The sequence below is a fragment of the Dendrobates tinctorius genome, unplaced genomic scaffold (assembly GCF_039654945.1).
Source record: "Dendrobates tinctorius isolate UK_male_01 unplaced genomic scaffold, ASM3965494v1 ptg000011l, whole genome shotgun sequence".
Taxonomy (NCBI): domain Eukaryota; kingdom Metazoa; phylum Chordata; class Amphibia; order Anura; family Dendrobatidae; genus Dendrobates; species Dendrobates tinctorius.
In genome coordinates this window covers 4566772-4585942 of record NW_027361679.1, presented here as the reverse complement: position 1 = coordinate 4585942, position 19171 = coordinate 4566772, and the positions used below count along the sequence as shown (strand labels likewise).

General features: G+C 41.5%; 1 protein-coding gene across 2 annotated transcripts in view; it reads left to right on the top strand.

The window, feature by feature from the left end:
- Nucleotides 1–18167, top strand: part of LOC141100781 (alcohol dehydrogenase 1) — a 56504-nt gene extending 38337 nt beyond the window's left edge. For both annotated transcript variants that reach the window (XM_073589461.1, XM_073589456.1), the window contains exons 2-9: nucleotides 1383–1484; nucleotides 7578–7716; nucleotides 11116–11203; nucleotides 11713–11932; nucleotides 14869–15129; nucleotides 15274–15409; nucleotides 16155–16293; nucleotides 16491–18167. In XM_073589461.1, the coding sequence (XP_073445562.1) occupies nucleotides 1383–1484; nucleotides 7578–7716; nucleotides 11116–11203; nucleotides 11713–11932; nucleotides 14869–15129; nucleotides 15274–15409; nucleotides 16155–16293; nucleotides 16491–16515 (1110 nt within the window). In that variant the 3' untranslated portion in view covers nucleotides 16516–18167. The remainder of the gene's footprint in view (nucleotides 1–1382; nucleotides 1485–7577; nucleotides 7717–11115; nucleotides 11204–11712; nucleotides 11933–14868; nucleotides 15130–15273; nucleotides 15410–16154; nucleotides 16294–16490) is intronic.
- Nucleotides 18168–19171: the final 1004 nt, after the last annotated feature.

The window sequence follows — 19171 nt, the reverse complement described above, 5'->3', positions numbered from 1 at the left end:
GCCCTTGCTGGCCCACGGACACAAGGGGAGCCAGGGGCGGTCAGTGGCGTAGCGGAGGCTGGGGCTGGGGCGGCCAGGGAGCGATCAAGCAGCTCCGCTGCCTGCAAGAGGGAATAGCAGGAGCGGAGCTGCAAGGACCCGTCCACTGCGTCCAGCTTCCTGCCCGCACTTCCTGTCTCTGACTGACACAGAGAGGAGCGCGGCCGCTGCTGTGTCAGAGTGAGGAAGCGCGGGCGGCGGGCAGGTGAGAGGAGAGAGGTGGTGTGTGTGTATGTATAATGTGTGTGTGTATGTATGTCTGTCTGTGTGTGTACATGTATGTGTGTGTGTGTGTGTGTGTTGGTCTGTGTTTGTGTAGCCTGGCCCTGGAGGAGATGGGGAGTGATGGAGAGACGGCAGTGATGCGGAGAAGGGAGTGATGGGGTGAAGGCAATGATAGAGAGATGGCAGTGATGGGGTGAAGGCAATGATGGAGAGATGGCAGTGATGGGGTGAAGGCAATGATGGGGAGAAGGGAGTGATGGGGTGAAGGCAATGATGGGGAGAAGGGGGTGATGGAGCACTTATTCAAAACCTATGGTGAGTTGAGTCACATTATAAATGTTATTTAATTATAAGTATGCACTGCTACACTACAACCGTGTCCATAGCCCCGCCCCCTTATGACCAAAGCCCCGCCCCTGCCACACCTCCATCCCCGCCCTGCCGGGCCATGGAAGAATGGTCTTGCTTGAAACCGGTCCCTGGTGCAAAAAAGGTTGGGGACCACTGTGTTAGAGGAAGAGGCAGTACAGTGACTCTCATAGTGACGGGATCATTACCCCTGTTAGGAGGTTATGAAAATATATAACAAGAGACTGTTGTAATAGAGTGAACCTGAGGATTGATTGTATAGCTGTATTGTATATTTCATGCTGTAATTACTCTGCTTTGTATTATTCACCCTTACTTTAGTTACTACATTTTCCTGCCACCCTAAAGAAATAAACCATTTAATTGGTTACCTCCACCTTGTCTCTGTCTACATATTGCATCCGGTCACCTGCTTACAACCAGATTCTCACATTTTTGACAGTTAATGTGCACCTTTTTCTCTCAGCTCGTTTTTTACAACACTGTTGATTGTTTGCAGCAAAACTTTTGATGGTTCTGTGATTCATGGCCCAATATCTTATCAATTTCAAGAGTGTTGCATCTGTTCGTAAGACTTGAAACAATTTTTGGCTTTTCAGAGTCAGTTTACTCTCTTGTTTGGTCCATTTTGCCAGAGAAAACACAAGCTGCCTAATAATTCTGCACACCTTGATAAAGAGTGTTGATATCCTTCTTCCACACCCTCACCTCATTACACAAATACAGTTCTATTATGCTTTCTCATTCAGGTAATCAAATGTAAAGCAGCCGTGTGCTGGGGACCTAAACAGCCACTCAGCATTGAAGAGATTGAGGTTGCACCACCAAAGGCGCATGAAGTTCGCATAAAGGTAATATTTATTCTTAAATAATCACTGTAATTTTAGCAAACTTTCTATAAATCAATTGTACAAGCAAATATATGAACATTGTAGTATATCTTAGAGAAATCTGAATCTTTCCCCACTTATGAGTCATTTTTTCTCCCCCCAACAACTCACTATTCACTCTGAAAAACAGCAAAAATCTGCATTGATCAAAACAAGATGCACTGCCACTCATGTCATAACAATGTCAGAATACAGTTGCCTAATAAACTATGGGGAAGGAGGATGGAGGAGCAGTGTGAGAAGCAGAGTAAGGGGGCAGACAGATGTCCAGATTTCTCATGCAAGGGATCGCATTACAAACCTTTCCTGACCTGAGCTTGACAGCTACATAGAAATATATCAATGTGTGATGCTCAGGTCAGAGAAAGTTCCCGGTCAGTCCGTGCACTGCAATGTGATCCTCGTACGAGAAATAAGGACTTCTGTCTGCCTCCTAAGAGGGGGAGAATGGAATACTCACACCCCAGCTGCTGTTTATCTCACCCGAGAGCTGGATTCCCAGATTCATAGCTTAATATGGATGCATGCCCTCCATGCTGCTGCTACTACTTTTGAACATGTGCTATATAGAGACAAGGGAGCAGGAATCTCTGATGTCTGTGTGTTCAATGAATGGAAGACATTATATGAGCTAATCTTCAGTCACTAGTTTACCAATAATTATAAATTGGAGAAAGAATCTGCAGAGGATACAACTTGTAAAAATGCAAGCTGCAACTTATATAATGGCGAGAAATAATGTTGTTCCTCATCTTATCATGAACAGTCACCTGTAGAGTTGAGCGATACCGTCCGATACTTCAAAGTATCGTATCGGATGGTATCGGCCGATCTTTAAAAAAAGTATCGGTATCGCCGATTCCGATACCGGAAGTCCCATTCAAGTCTATGGGACTTCCGGTATCGGAATAAGAAAAACCCTTTCCTGCCCTTGTACAGCCTCTCTGGGGTCTGTACGGGCCTTTCGGGGGGCTGTGCCGGCCTGCCAGGGGGTCTGTGCAGGCTCCGGTGGTCTGTGCCGGCCTGCCGGTGGTCTGTGCAGGCTCCGGGGGGCTGTGCCGGCCTGCCGGGGGGCTGTGCCGGCCTGCCGGTGGTCTGTGCAGGCTCCGGGGGTCTGTGCAGGCATCGTCCGATGGGACTACAAGTCCCATCGGGCGATGCCTGCTACCATGACAGTGATTGACACATTAGCCAATGATGGGACAGTAGTAGTCCCATCATCCGGCTAATGTGTTAAATGTAAAAAAAAAAAAAAAATTACATGCTACATACATACAACATGCATACTACATACATGCTACATTCATACTACATACTACATACATGCTACATTCATACTACATAAATACTACATGCAACATACATACTACATATATACTACATGCATGCTACATACATACTGCATGCTACATACATACCACATATATACTACATATATACTACATGCATGCTACATGCTACATACTACATATATACTACATGCATGCTACATACTACATGCTACATACATACTACATATATACTACATGCATGCTACATACATACTGCATGCTACATGCATGCTACATACATACTACATACATACTACATGCTACATACATACTACATATATACTACATACATACTACATGCATGCTACATACATACCACATACATAACACATATATACTACATGCATGCTACATACATACTACATGCTACATACATACCATATACATACTACATGCATGCTACATACATACTACATGCATGCTACATACATACTACATGCTACATACATACTACATATATACTACATGCATGCTACATACATACTACATGCTACATACATACTACATATATACTACATGCATGCTACATACTACATGCTACATACATACTACATACATACTACATGCTACATACATACCACATATATACTACATACATACAATACATTCATACAATACATACATAGACATACAGTACATATAACATAGAGTAACATACTTACCAATACTTGTCACATTGTTCCCCGAAGCCATTGTCTTTTCCGGGATAAATATTAACATAACAAACCACAAAAATACTCACCCACGATCCGAAGCAGTCCACGAGTGTGTCCCACGACGATCTTGGGTAGAGAACGGCAGCATCAGATGATGCTGCCGTTCTCTACGGGCTGCAGGAATCCAATGACGGAAGGTAGGTATCCTTCCGCACTGTATTCCTCCGCCACTTAAAAAAAAAAAAGTCCCTAGTCTCACTTTATGCCATTGCTGTGTGGGAAATTCCCACGCAGCAATGGCATAAAGTGAGACTAGGGACTTTTTTTTTTTTAAGTGGCGGAGGAATACAGTGCGGAAGGATACCTACCTTCCGTCATTGGATTCCTGCAGCCCGTAGAGAACGGCAGCATCATCTGATGCTGCAGTTCTCTACCCAAGATCGTCGTGGGACACACTCGTGGACTGCTTCGGATCGTGGGTGAGTATTTTTGTGGTTTGTTATGTTAATATTTATCCCGGAAAAGACAATGGCTTCGGGGAACAATGTGACAAGTATTGGTAAGTATGTTACTCTATGTTATATGTACTGTATGTCTATGTATGTATGTATTGTATGAATGTATTGTATGTATGTAGTATATATGTGGTATGTATGTAGCATGTAGTATGTATGTAGTATGTATGTAGCATGCATGTAGCATGTAGTATGTATGTAGCATGCATGTAGTATATATGTAGTATGTATGTAGCATGCATGTAGTATATATGTAGCATGTATGTAGTATGTATGTGGTATGTATGCAGCATGTAGTATGTATGTAGCATGCATGTAGTATATATGTAGTATGTATGTAGCATGTAGTATGTATGTAGTATGTATGTAGTATGTATGTGGTATGTATGTAGCATGTAGTATGTATGTAGCATGCATGTAGTATATATGTAGTATGTATGTAGCATGTAGTATGTATGTAGTATGTATGTGGTATGTATGCAGCATGTAGTATGTATGTAGCATGCATGTAGTATATATGTAGTATGTATGTAGCATGTAGTATGTATGTAGTATGTATGTAGTATGTATGTGGTATGTATGTAGCATGTAGTATGTATGTAGCATGCATGTAGTATATATGTAGTATGTAGTATGTATGTAGTATGTATGTGGTATGTATGTAGCATGTAGTATGTATGTAGCATGCATGTAGTATGTATGTAGCATGCATGTAGTATGTATGTAGCATGCATGTAGTATGTATGTAGTATGTATGTAGTATGTATGTAGCATGCAGTATGTATGTAGCATGTATGTAGTATGTATGTAGTATATATGTAGTATGTATGTAGCATGTAGTATGTATGTAGCATGCATGTAGTATGTATGTAGCATGCATGTAGTATGTATGTAGTATGTATGTAGCATGCAGTATGTATGTAGCATGTATGTAGTATGTATGTAGCATGCATGTAGTATGTATGTAGCATGTAGTATGTATGTAGCATGCATGTAGTATGTATGTAGCATGTATGTAGTATGTATGTAGCATGTAGTATGTATGTAGTATTTTTTTTTTTTTTTTTTTTTTTTTAAACATTTAACACATTAGCCGGATGATGGGACTACTACTGTCCCATCATTGGCTAATGTGTCAATCACTGTCATGGTAGCAGGCATCGCCCGATGGGACTTGTAGTCCCATCGGACGATGCTTGCACAGACCCCCGGACATCAGCACAGCCCCCCGGCAGGCCGGCACAGCCCCCCGGCAGGCCGGTACAGACCCCCACAGGGTGCACAGACCACCGGCAGGCCGGCACAGCCCCCCGGCAGGCCGGTACAGACCCCGGGCAGTCCACACAGCCCCCCGGCAGGCCGGCACAGCCCCCCGGCAGGCCGGCAGAGACCCCCGGAAGGCCCGAAATGACGGCGCATCATGATGCGCACACACCGCGCATCATGATGACGTCAGGCCGTCAATCAACTGAACTTCCGATTCCGATGCCGAATTCCGATATTGAAAAAATATTGGAAGTCGGTATCGGAATTCCGATACAGCAAGTATCGGCCGATACCCGATACTTGCGGTATCGGAATGCTCAACACTAGTCACCTGACATGATAGACACATTTTAATAGCAATTTCATTACAATTATTTAGTTGTAGCTCATATTCCCCATTTTTTGCAAATAATTTGAAATGTCACCCCAAAAAGATGTATTATGTTTACTGTTAAAGGGAATCTGTCACCCTTTTTTGAGATATCATATAATGACATCATTCAATTGTGTGTCACATAAGGATTCTCTTAGTACTTTTGCTTCCCCCTGACCCTGCACCTTTCATGCATAAATACCTTTTTTATATTGGTTCAGATGTATGTAAACTGCCACGGTCCGGTCCGATGGGCGGGGCTTATTCACCTGCTCCCCCCTCCCTGTCTTGCTCTACACAAGAAGAAATGCGTAGAGCAAGACAGGGAGGGGGGGAGCAGTTGAATAAGCCCCGCCCAGCGGACCGGACCGTGGCAGTTTACATACATCTGAACCGATATAAAAAAGGTATTTATGCATGAAAGGTGCGGGGTCAGGGGGAAGCAAAAGTACTAAGAGAATCCTTATGTGACACACAATTGAATGATATCATTATATGATATCTCAAAAAAGGGGTGACAGATTCCCTTTAATGTGAACCTGACAGATAATACATGCTGCCCAATCCACAGGCGGCATGTATCAGACACTGCAGTATGATCTCAGCCCGGTATGCCAGGGACCAAGACCTCTCTGTAGACTACTCAGGCAGGTGGGCACCCGGCACTCGGCGGCTTGTCCCTGCCCGCTTCCCTGGAGTGACAGGTTTCTGATTATGTGCAAACATAGACAGAGATCTATCAGTCACTGGCAGCAGGCAGGGAGAAGCAGCCTGTCCAGCTACTTGCAGCATTTCAAACATACATGGCTGTGTTCAGACAGTCAGTGCCTGATTCATGCTGTCCGCAGCACCTAAACCATATTTCATACGATTAAGGTAATATCCACACTTTCAGTATTTGGTCAGTATTTCACATCAGTATTTGTAAGCCCAAACCAGGAGTGGGTGAAAAATCCAGAAGTGGTGACGTGTTTCTATTATATTTCCTATCTGACTGTTCCTTTCCTGATTTTGGCTTACAAATACTGATGTGAAATACTGACCAAAATACTACTGTGTGAACGTGGCCTTAAAAATGTTGTAGAGGGGAAGAAAAATCCACAATCACTGTCACTTCTATAAATGGTTTGATTTAAGTGTTGCAGCTCAGATTCATTAACCTTTTAGGCCAGGTGCCCACGATCCTATTGTCCAGGACTTACATACTGATAACCTTTCCTTAGGATAAGTTATCAATATCAGGTTGACACTGGGAATTCTCACCGATCAGCCATTTGCAGGTGACACCATGGCCAAGAGTAAACGCTGTCCAGAGCCAGGACACCAAAACTCTGTGTAGTGGCCATTCTGGATGCAACTCAGCTTGAATGTGATTTGAGCTGCAGTACCCACAGAAATGACCACTGTTCAGGATACAGAACTACCATATGTTATCCATCTATACAGTGTACATAGATGGATAACACATGGTAGTTCTGTATTCTGAACAGTGGTCATTTCTGTAGTTTCACCCACCGTTGGACCTACATACAGGTGATTCATTGTGGTGCCAGGTATTGGACCCCAAGCAAACTGATATTGATGATCTATCCTAAGGAATAGGGCATTAATATCAAAGCCCTTTAATTTACAGTAAAGCTTGAGTATAGTGAAACAGCAGACTTTAATCTCACATCAACAACGTTTGTGGATTGATCACGAGTTTTCATGAACTTTGCCAATTACTGAAGATAGTATTAGAAAACAATTTACTCTCTGATAAATGGTCACATGAAATAGCATTCTGGATAATGTAGCCACTGTTTTTGCTGTGAATGTAACCAGGGGATAAAAACTTGTTATGATGTTTTAGCAGGATTTAGCAGTTTCTGAATTCCTAAGAGTTCAGCGCAAAACCTTCTGTATTCCTTCAGATTGTGGCAACTGGAGTTTGTCGTTCTGATGATCATGTTCTAAGTGGTGCTTTGAATGTAAAATTCCCTATTATACTGGGCCATGAAGCTGCGGGGATTGTAGAGAGCGTTGGTGAAGGAGTAACAGATCTGCAACCTGGTAAGGCTTGTAATTTAAAGGATTGTCAGCATAACAGTAAAAAGCATAAGTTCATATTGACTTTGAGTACTTGCCTAATTTTTGGAAAAGCAGAGCGAGGTACTAAAATGTAAAGCAACATTTCATTAAAAGGACAAAACGATATGTAAGTCATTACCCTCACTCACAAAGCCCTCCATGGCTCAGCACCACCCTACATCTCCTCCCTTGTTTCAGTATACCACCCTACCCGCGCCCTCCGTTCTGCTGATGACCTGAGGTTAGCATCCTCAATAGTCAGAACCTCCCACTCCCGTCTCCAAGACTTTACACGTGCCGCGCCAATTCTTTGGAATGCACTTCCCAGGTCAATACGATTAGTCCCCAATCCCCACAATTTTAAGCGTGTCCTGAAAACGCATTTATTCAGACTGGCCTATCGCCTCAACACATTAACCTAATCTATCCCTGTGTGGCAGAGCCAAAAGTTTTACCATAACCAGGTTCCCCGCATCATTCTCCCACATGCTTTATGCCTCCATTAGCCCTCTGTGTCCGTACTGTCACACACCTAACATTATGGCTGGTCCATACAATCAGGGCAACTGTTACCACCCACCTTTCGTGTCTACCTCTTTCCTCATAGACTGTAAGCTTGCGAGCAGGGCCCTCTTTCCTCTTGGTATTTGCTATAATCTACTGTATGTGATTATTGTTATGCTGTAATGTCTATTGTCTGTACAAATCCCCTCTGAAATGTAAAGTGCTGCGGAATATGTCGGCACTATAAAAATAAAATTTATTATTATTATTATTATTACCCACAGAGTGTGACTACCTGCTAAATATTTTCTTTTCAGATCTTGCTGCTTGGCTAATTTTTCGTTCAGCTTCATTACAGCAGAGCTATTATCTGTGACTAATGTCTAGCCTACAGGGAGTCTGATATATAGACCTGTCAATGACCCACCAAAAGATTTATATATTCATGAGTAAATGAATACCAAAAAGATATACATAATAGAATATCATTTTATTAATTGCACAACATTTCCAGAAAATAGAATTAAAAACATCCCATAAAAGCCCAGAAAGGCAGTGTGATCACTGGTATATGACATCATGGCAAAAAAAGTCATTTGATAAGATATTAATCAATTAGTGCAAAAAAGATTGAAGGTAAAAAATGCTGACAAACATGAAATAAGTCACAAGATGTAATTAATATATCAAAAACATGATTACATATACTGTACATATGCCTTGATAATCATTATAAAAAAAATTAATTATAAAAAAACTTTGAACAAAGCTCAAAATAAGATAGGATAATTAAATTGTTAAAATGTAATCAGTGCATATCAGAACCCTTCAACCAAAGCTACTGTAAAGCCCCCATCACTTATAGCGATCTCGCTAGCGAGATCGCTGCTGAGTCACAAGTTTTGTGACGCAACAGCGATCTCACCAGCGAGATCGCTGTGTGTGACAGTGATCAGTGACTGCCCCCCCTGCCGGGTATCGCTGATCGCTGCAGAACCCTCTGGACATTTTTGGGGTCGCTGGTCTCCCGCTTTCCAGCATGCATCGCTGCGTGTTACAGGCGGGAGACCAGCGAGCAGGAGCTGGTAACCAAGGTACACATCAGGTTTCTAAGGGGCGCACGGCACCTAGAAACCCAATGTGTACCTTAGTTACCAGCGCGCTGATGCAGGGAGCTGGTAACCAAGGTACACATCGGGTTTCTAAGTGCCGCGCGCCCCTTAGAAACCTGATGTGTACCTTGGTTACCAGCTCCCTGCATAAGCGTGCTGGTAACTAAGATACACTGTGGGTAACTAAGCGACGTGCGTCGGTTGTTACCCGCATGTCGCTGGTCCTGATCGCTGGTGAAGCTGCCTGTTTGACAGCTCACCAGCGATCATGTAGCGACACACCAGCGATCCTGACAAGGTGATATCGTTGTCGGGATCGCTGGTGAGTCACTATGTGTGACGGGGCCCTTAAAGTGCAAAAGTGCCAGCACACCATTACCAGCCACCATCGGGGCACCGATAAATGAACTACACACCCAAGTAAGTTCAGTTTCATTACAGCAGAGCTGTTATCTGTGACTAATGTTTAGCTACAGTGCCTACAGGGAGTCTGATCTAGTCCGACACAAGCCTTCCTCTCATTATTGGTTTAGGCTGATGGTTTGTTCCTCCTCCTCCACCTGTGCTTGCTCCAATTTGAGGTTGAGTATATACGCAAGAATATCAAAGTCTTACCAGGATGTGAATGCATAGTTTGCTGATTTCTATGTCACGATGGACAGAATGATTAGATTAGCTCAAAAATATTTAGAATTGAGAGTCCTCAGGGGTTGATACCTTTTAATGGGTAACTGAAAAGAAGGGAACAAACTGCAAGCTTAGTTTAGCTCAAAATGCTAAACCACTAGTGAGAAAAGATTAGGATGAACTGCCACACATATAATGAAGTGAATAAGATTTAGTAAGAGGGCATCTGGAGGATTGTACACACTAGAAATATATTTTTCCATAAATTTTACATTTTGCTAAATCTATTCCTCAAGAACATGCAGACTAATCTGGTCTGCTCCTCCTAGTTTATAACATTGTCCATGCAGATAGAGAAGCATGTTCAACTTTAATGGAACGTGTCATCTGATTTATGCTACCTGAACCTCAGGCAACATGAATCATAGTCTGGGTTTGCTATTACTACCATATATATTTTACTACCATATAGTTTTAATTGCTGAAGATTTTCAGAGAAAACATCATTTGAAAAGCCAGCCATTGTATAAGCGTCTCAAATGACTTGTCCAAGAGGCTAGCCATAGTTCGGGAAGCAATAACCAAATGACAAGTATATTTTAACAGTTCACTACTAAATGTCCAAATAGTTATTCCACTTGAGGGCACATTAAAAATTAATCTCCTCTTCCAAACAGAAAATTAAAGGGGTTATGTGCAATAACTTTTTTTTTTAATGGTCAAGGGTGGTTATAAAAACAATTTGAAAAGCGATATTTACCAGCTCCGACAAGACAGTAAATGATGACTTCTTGTTTTTCGTTGACTTCTAAGACCTGTGATTAGCTGTAGTGGTCACGGGATTGAAATTGGATATCATAAAATGTGCCTTGGATGGACAACAGTCCATTACACTTACCTTATTGGTGCATCCAATCCAATCCATGCAATCGCAAGCTTCAGTCAGGTGACCGAGGAACAAAGCGTCATCACTTTTTGTCCCAGTGGAAATCAACAAGGAGGCTTGCACTGGAGCAATGGAGTGCATAGCCAGTATAGTTGTTTATTGCTTTATGATCATCCCTGACTTTTGAAGTTTTCATTGAAGTCAGACAAACTCTTTAGTAATAGATTCATTGTTAAATGTTCTTTCATACAGGAGACAAAGTCATCCCATTGTTTATGCCTCAGTGTGGAAAGTGCAGATGCTGTGTGAATCCAGACAGTAATTTTTGCTCCAAAAACGAGTAAGTATTTAGTTAATTTAAAAAAGTGGCAATATAGCTAACCTCAAGGATTGTAGACATCATGGGAGCAAAAGGTAACAGATGCACCTCATCCCTGATTGAGGAAATCCTTGGGCTCTTTTGGTAAATAAAAATAATTCAAAATTATAAATGTCCCATATTAGTTGAGGGGGATGGGGTGAAGGTTGTAGACTTTTGTTTGACTTTCTAGGACCTTCTAATTAATTACCAATATTTTGCAGCTCAGAATAAATTGTGAGCTTTAACTAATTCAAATTTGTGCATGCATTACATAAAATAGAATAGAGTTCAATTTACAGTCAGAGGTTGAATTATGGGGGGATCAAGGTTTTAACGATTTCTAGGTCCCAAAGATTTTAATTCTCTAGAAGCTTCAACATCAAATTCATGTGAAATAAATATTGATAATATAATTCTACAATATAGAATGTGATATGGGAGGTGATAGAAAGAAATTGGCAACTAACTAGAAACTATATCTTAAACAGTCTTGGGAAATATAATGGAGTGCTACAGGACAACACTACAAGATTTACCTGCAAGGGGAAACCAGTTTACAACTTCATCACTACCAGCACCTTTACTGAGTACACAGTGGTAGATGATATTGCTGTTGCTAAAATACACCCCGATGCGCCATTGGAGAAGGTCTGCCTCATCGGCTGTGGCTTCTCCACTGGATATGGCTCTGCAGTGAATACCGCCAAGGTGAGTTCTAGTTGTAATTTAGTTCCTTAAGTTAAAGAAGTGCTCTTTTTTTCTGCAAATAAATTACACTCACTATGAATACTGATGTGATGCAAAACGCTCTCCTTTTTCTTTTATCCTATTTATCCTTTTTTTCTTGTTGCTTTCTATTGCATCACATGACCCTTACACTGACCACCCAATGACTACTGCAGTCTGTGCGTTCCTTGGAGGTCAGTCTCTTCTTCAGTTTCCGACTTTTGTTGAATTGCAGTATGACATGTTCTCCCTTCCCCGTTCCACTCTGTATCTTGTGATGAGAAGTGCGGTGTGGAAGGGTCGTCGAAGTGCTACTGAGCTCTAAACCCAATGTAGACCTAAAGAAGAGGGCATTCTGGGGGGTTTAGTTGTGCATTGGGTGACATAACGATGCTGCTATAGGATCTCCGATTTAAGGCCAGGATCACACATACGAGAAACACAGCCGAGTCTTGCATGTTAAAACCCAGCACTGCCGCGCGCTCTTGGATCGGAGCGTGCGGCCACATGCATGGAGCTGCACGCTCCACTCCCGAGAGCCGGGTATTAACATGCGAGACTCAGCCGTGTTTCTCGCATGTGTGATCCCGACCTAAATGTGAGAATCAGAAAGTCATCCTAGATGGTGGCCAGAGACAAGTAAACAAAAGAGCAGTTTAGACAATATTGAGGCACACTCAAAGATGGAGTAGCAAAAAACACCATAAATAGTTTTATGAATGAAGAAAGAAAGAGACATGATGACCTATAGCAAAATAAAATCCATTTAAACACAAAAAAACAGAGAACGATCAGAATACAACTGAACAAGTCATAGCAATCCAGGCTCAAACCCATATATAATACATAGCACAATAGCTAGAGAATTAACCCCTTCACGACATTAGACGTATTTATACATCAAGGAAGAGAAGTATACCAACAAAGTATATTTACATTATGTCAATTGCTCACGCTCAGAAGCTGTGCATGTGTGACTGTCCACAGGTTTTCAGCTAACATAATAGCTGACACCCGGCTCTTACTGCCAGAAGCTGTGTTTGCACCGCCCCTAGCAGTTTAAACCCCCAATTGCTGTGATCGATATTGATTGCAGCATTTACAAGAAAGGGAGAGGAAGGGTCTCCCTCTTCTCTCTGACCGGTGCCCCCACAATGTCATTGCTAGGGCCTGATCATTGCCATGGTAACCCGAGGTTGTCATGATGACATCCGGGTCACTAGGCTATAGCAAGCCCCTTAATCCCTGTGCAGAGCTTGGCCTAAGAAGCTTGTGTCAGTGCAGCACTGACAGTTGTAAAGTATTGCAATGCTTTATAACAGTGATCAGAGTGGTATAAATGAAAGTCTCATAGAGAGACCAAGTAAAAAGAAGAAAAAAATTGCAAAAATATTAAAAAAATAATAATTAAAAAAATTCCGATATTTTCACTAATAAAGGCAAGTCATATCGAACAAATTTAACCACCATCATGAAGTACAATATGTAATGAAAAAACAATCACTGGGATCTGTTGAATTGTTTCAGTTATTACCACATAAGTGAGTGACACTGGTCAGAATTGTAAAATAAAGGATAGTACAGACTTTTATGGATGCTTGCAGCAGGACGGAGCACAAGCTAAGCAGAGAATCCCCCAGCAACAAGTTGCTCTATGCAAAGGAGATTTCAACATACAAGAAAATGGTGGAAGACTATTACAAAGGAATCCGTCAGATGATACAAGTTAGTGTTCAGGACATGAATACACACTTAGCAGAAATGTCAAGGGAACAAACAGAATCATTGACCACGCTAGTAGCACTACACCAACTCTATCAGTATACAAAGAAATATTATGACGAGATAATAAACGCCCTAGAAGAAGATCCCAGTGCTCAGCGCATGCAGTTGGCAATCCGGTTACAGCAAATAGCAGCTGCGTGACATTCATCAGAAGCAAAACCTTTGCTAGCACACATGTGGATCTAAATAAACAAATAAAGCATATAGCAAAAAAAAACGTATCCATAAATACGGCAGCATTTTGAATCCCCCTTGAACCATAATAACAAGAAAAGCACATTTTCAAATGAATATAATAGTATATAGAATCACAGGTAGAAGATGGCCTGCTCCCGAACTGATATATGCACAATGTATATATACATATACAGGTATATATAATGTTTCTCGTGTATGATAGCACTTTGATTTTCCCAACTCATCTGGTGTATTGTCTCCTCGGGTACAGTTAAACACTTGGGGCGGTCGGGTCCGATGGGTGTCGCAAGTCCGGGTCTGGCGCCTTACATCTTCTTGTGATGCCACCCTCCTGCTTTCTTCATGGCTCCCTGGCATCGCACTCCTGTGCAGGCGTACTTATCTGCCAGAGCAAAGTACTGCAGTGCGCAAGCGCCAGGAAAAGTCAGAGAGGCCCAGCGCCTGCACACTGCAGTAATTTGCTCTGCCCTCAACAGGGCAGATAAGTACGCCTGCACAGGAGCGCGATGCCGGGGAGCCTGTGAAGCAAGCAGGAGGGCAGCATTGCAAGAAGATGGGAGGTGCCAGACGCTGACCTGCGACACCCCTCGGACTGGACCACCCTGCAGGTGAGTATAATAAAACGTATTTTTCTTATCTTTCAGGTCGGATCGGGGGCTTATATATAGCATTATAGAATGCTGTAGGTAAGCCCTGAAAGGCAGTGGCCGCATCTTATATTGGCCAAACCTCATGACAGGTTCCCTTTAATGAACAAATTAAAATTCAGAATTGACTCTAACTCGTTCATACCTGGCATTGTGTTGACCCTAAAAAGGATGACATCAAATGCACCATAGTGTGTCTACAATAAGCTAAGTCAAAGACATCAGTGGCATGTCCTAGCCCTCAATGTGCCTGTGCCAAGTTGACTGAGCTTATTTTACTTGTTACAGGTTAAACCCGGCTCTACCTGTGCAGTATTTGGTTTGGGAGGAGTCGGCTTGTCGGTGGTTATTGGATGTAAAGTGGCCGGAGCTTCCAAAATTATTGGAGTTGATTTGAACAGTGATAAATTTGCAAAAGCCTTAGAATGCGGCGCCACTGAATGTATCAACCCCAAAGATTATGACCGCCCTATCCATGAAGTGTTGGCAGAGAAGACTGATGATGGAGTTGATTATGCCTTTGAGGTCATTGGAAACACTGGAGTCATGGTACATTAATATTATAATGACCATTCTATGAGATGTTAAATGTATGCCATCTTTCTCTGAAAATGTGGATCTCAGACCAACACTGTAATTATAGAAGCCATATTTCTTGTATTTCTTATATTTGTTTTCTATGTTTTTCATTAGAAATCTGCTCTTTTATCCAGTCACTTTGGCTGTGGAAAAACTGTGATTGTAGGTTTAGCTCCTTCAACTGCAACTTTGACATTTGATCCTTTGTGTCTTCTAACTGGGCGAGTTCTGACCGGAGCTTTTTTTGGAGGTAATGCATTATATAGAATAAATCTATTCTCTGGCCTCATGTACTATGACCTATTTTTATGGACTGTGCCATTTTTAGCGTTATTGTATAGCAGATCTATTTGTAGTGGTTAGAGGTTTCCATTAGTGAAGGACTTTTTTTTAATTGAATAACAACAGATGCACAGTATGTGACCACAAGCAAATGTACAGATAAACATACAGTATGTCACTAATGTTTCATGTTTCTGAGGCTTTTTTTCTTCATTAAAACTTATAAAACAATATAACATTTTATCTACGCGCAACTAGTGAATGTAAAGCAGCAATCGCTTGGTTGCTTAAGTAATAATTTTGCCCCTTCCTCCTGTCAGCATTATTGCCCGTTCCTTCTGTCTACTGTAGATGCTGCTGATGCAATTAACTGTGGCATCTAAGAAGTTCAACAGCTAGGATCAGCGGTCTCTCTGATGCCAACGCTTACAGTTTAGGAACATGGTGGACTATTATGTGATTCTGTATCTGCCTGATCACCAGAATGTAGAAATAAAGTGTAGCGCCTTAACAAAAGACTTCCCATTTATGTATACGTAGATCATTTTGTGCCATCTAAAATTTTGTATATATGGTCAACTGAACCTAAAACCATCAATATTTAAACATCATAAAGTTTTTTTTCATAATTATAGCTTAAGTCAAATTAAAAGGGAAATGTAAATACTAGTATTCTTTTACTTAATAATAATATTTTTTGCTTGTTTTGACAGGTTGGAAGAGCAAAGATGACGTACCAAAAATTGTGGACGATTACTTAAATAAGAAATTTGAGTTTGAAGGGCTGATAACACACAAATTACCATTTGAGAAGATCAATGAAGGATTTGATCTTCTGCGCAAAGGGGAAAGGTATACTTTATGTCTTGAAATATATATGTATATACAAATTGATCAAGTAGAATCCCAGTAGTAGAAATATTCATTTATGGATATATTTCTATTTTTACACAACATACAGTATATCACACTGTGGTGCTTGAAAGGTGAAAAATTGAATATTACTAATTTTCATTTCAATATCTTTAACCAGTGTGTGTTCTCTCTAGTATCCGTACTGTGTTGACTTTTTGAAGAACCTAACCCTGGTCATCATCTAACGAAGAAATTCCTAATTTTGTCAGCTTGGAAGACGCAACATTCACTATTCACAAGAACTGTCTATACCCCTGTATTATATGATTGAGCTGTAACCGTACAGAATATGGTTGGTGTGTTCTGTACCTTAATTATATCTTATGTAGTTATATTGTAGGAATCCTGCTTACATAAATACTACGGTATATATAATGTCTGTCTAGATTTGCTTTTTTTTCTTAAATCTTTAATTGACATATTATTACTTTCCCTCTGTGGTCAGGATAGCGTGCACAATAAAATATTTTTCCATCTGCAAAGTGCAGTCTAATAATAAGTAACATCTGCACATATGCATTGAAGAAAGTGAAAAACAAATGATTTCTACATGAACATCTACCTACAGCGTTTATTGCCGGGCAGCACATTATTGACATTGGCCGCTTTATTAACAGATTTGTTTGGGACCTGGTTTTATGGCATTTTCTAATATGTAAGTATTACATATTCTCGTCCTACTGTTAGCACTGCCTTCCTCACAGACTACACAGCTCTCCTGTTCTCAAAATGGCTGCCGATAGAGAAGCATGTGACCTGTCCAACAGCCTCCTCCAATTCAAAAACAGCTATCCCACGGGCAGTGTCTCTAATTGGGGGAAGCGGGGGCAGGTTTTTGTCACTCATCTCTCTCTCTCAGCACCCATTTTTAAAACATGAGAACAATGGAGTCTGTGAGGAAGGCATGAGGGGGCAGGATGAGAACCTGTAATACTTATATATCAGTAAAGCCCCCGTTACACATAGCGATATCGCTAGCAATATTGCTGTAACATCACCGATTTTGTGACGTAGCAGCGATATCGCTATATCTGATACTTACCTCCAACCGGCTCCCCCGCTGCTCATCGCTGGTCGCGCGAGAACGTCCTGGACCATTTCTCGTCGGGCGCTTCCTGCGGCGCCGACAAGTGACGCGTGGTGGCGGTCGGGAGGGCGTCAGGATCACCGCATCTGACAGGTAAGTAGCGACCCCTGACCCCTGCTATGTTGCTGGTGAGATCTGCCTGTGTGGCAGCTCACTAGCGACCACTTAGCGATGCACCAGCGATCCATATCGTTGACGGGATCGCTGGTGCATCGCTAAGTGTAACGGTACCCTAAGTGTCACAAACTCATCTATTAATAAAAATAAAGTAGCCAACCTCCTTTAAGTCTTATTCCCAATGAATGATTATAATGTTAAGCTCCCACTTTGCGAGATCTCTCTTTAAACATAGACAAAATATTTCTGTAATTTGGTTTCAGATAGATCATTTTTCTAGTCTTAAAACCAATATATGTGTCACCATTATTGTATATGCTGTAAAATGAAAAGCCAACAGTGCTGTGAAGTAAGACTTTAGTAAAAACTGATACACTGGGCTATGCCTAGTGCAAGGTCCACGACATGGAGACTTAAAGAACATTCAAGTGGGAATCTGTTTTGTACAATCCCTGTAATATTGATCCGTCCTCCTGGCTTGTTTCATTCATTAAACTCTGCTGTCATTCTGTTTTATGCCACATTATAAAAAGAGAACAGTGTAACTATGGTACTGTGTTAAATGTTACCTCCATATACCCATTAAAGAAATCATTGTTGATCTTTATGTCTTATCTGGTTTCATCATGGATACAGCAAGCCTTGCACTGGATATACAGTGCCTTTCTAAAGTATTCGGCCCCCTGGAACTTTTCAACCTTTTCCCACATATGATGCTTCAAACATAAAGATACCAAATGTAAATTTTTGGTGAAGAATCAACAAGTGGAACACAATTGTGAAGTCGAACGAAATTTAAATTTTTGTGGAAATTAAAATACTGAAAAGTGGGGCATGCAATATTATTCGGCCCCTTTACTTTCAGTACAGCAAACTCCCTCCAGAAGTTCATTGAGGATCTCTGAATGATCCAATGTTGTCCTAAATGACTAATGATGATAAATATAATCCACCTGTGTGTAATTAAGTCTCCATATAAATGCACCTGCTCTGTGATAGTCTCAGGGTTCAGTTTGAAGCACAGAGAGCATCATGAAGACCAAGGAACCCAACAGGCAGGTCCGTGATACTTTTGTGGAGAAGTTTAAAGCCGGATTTGGATACAAAATTATTTCCAAAACTTTAAACATCCCAAGGAGAGCACTGTGCAAGCGATCATATTGAAATGGAAGGAGTTTCATACCACTGCAAATCTACCAAGACCCGGCCGTCCCTCTAAACTTTCATCTCAAACAAGGTGAAGACTGATCAGAGATGCAGCAAAGAGGCCCATGACCACTCTGGATGAACTGCAGAGATCTACAGCTGAGGTGGGACAGTCTGTCCATAGGGCAACAATCAGTCATACACTGCACAAATCTGGCCTTTATGGAACAGTGGCAAGAAGAAAGCCATTTCTCAAAGATATCCATAAAAAGTGTTGTTTAAAGTTTGCAACAAGCCACCTGGGAGACACACCTAACATGTGGAAGAAGGTGCTCTGGTCAGATGAAATCAAAATCGAACTTTTTTGGCAACAATGCCAAACTATATATTTGGCATAAAGGCAACACAGCTCATCACCCTGAACACACCATCCCCACTGTCAAACATGGTGGTGGCAGCATCATG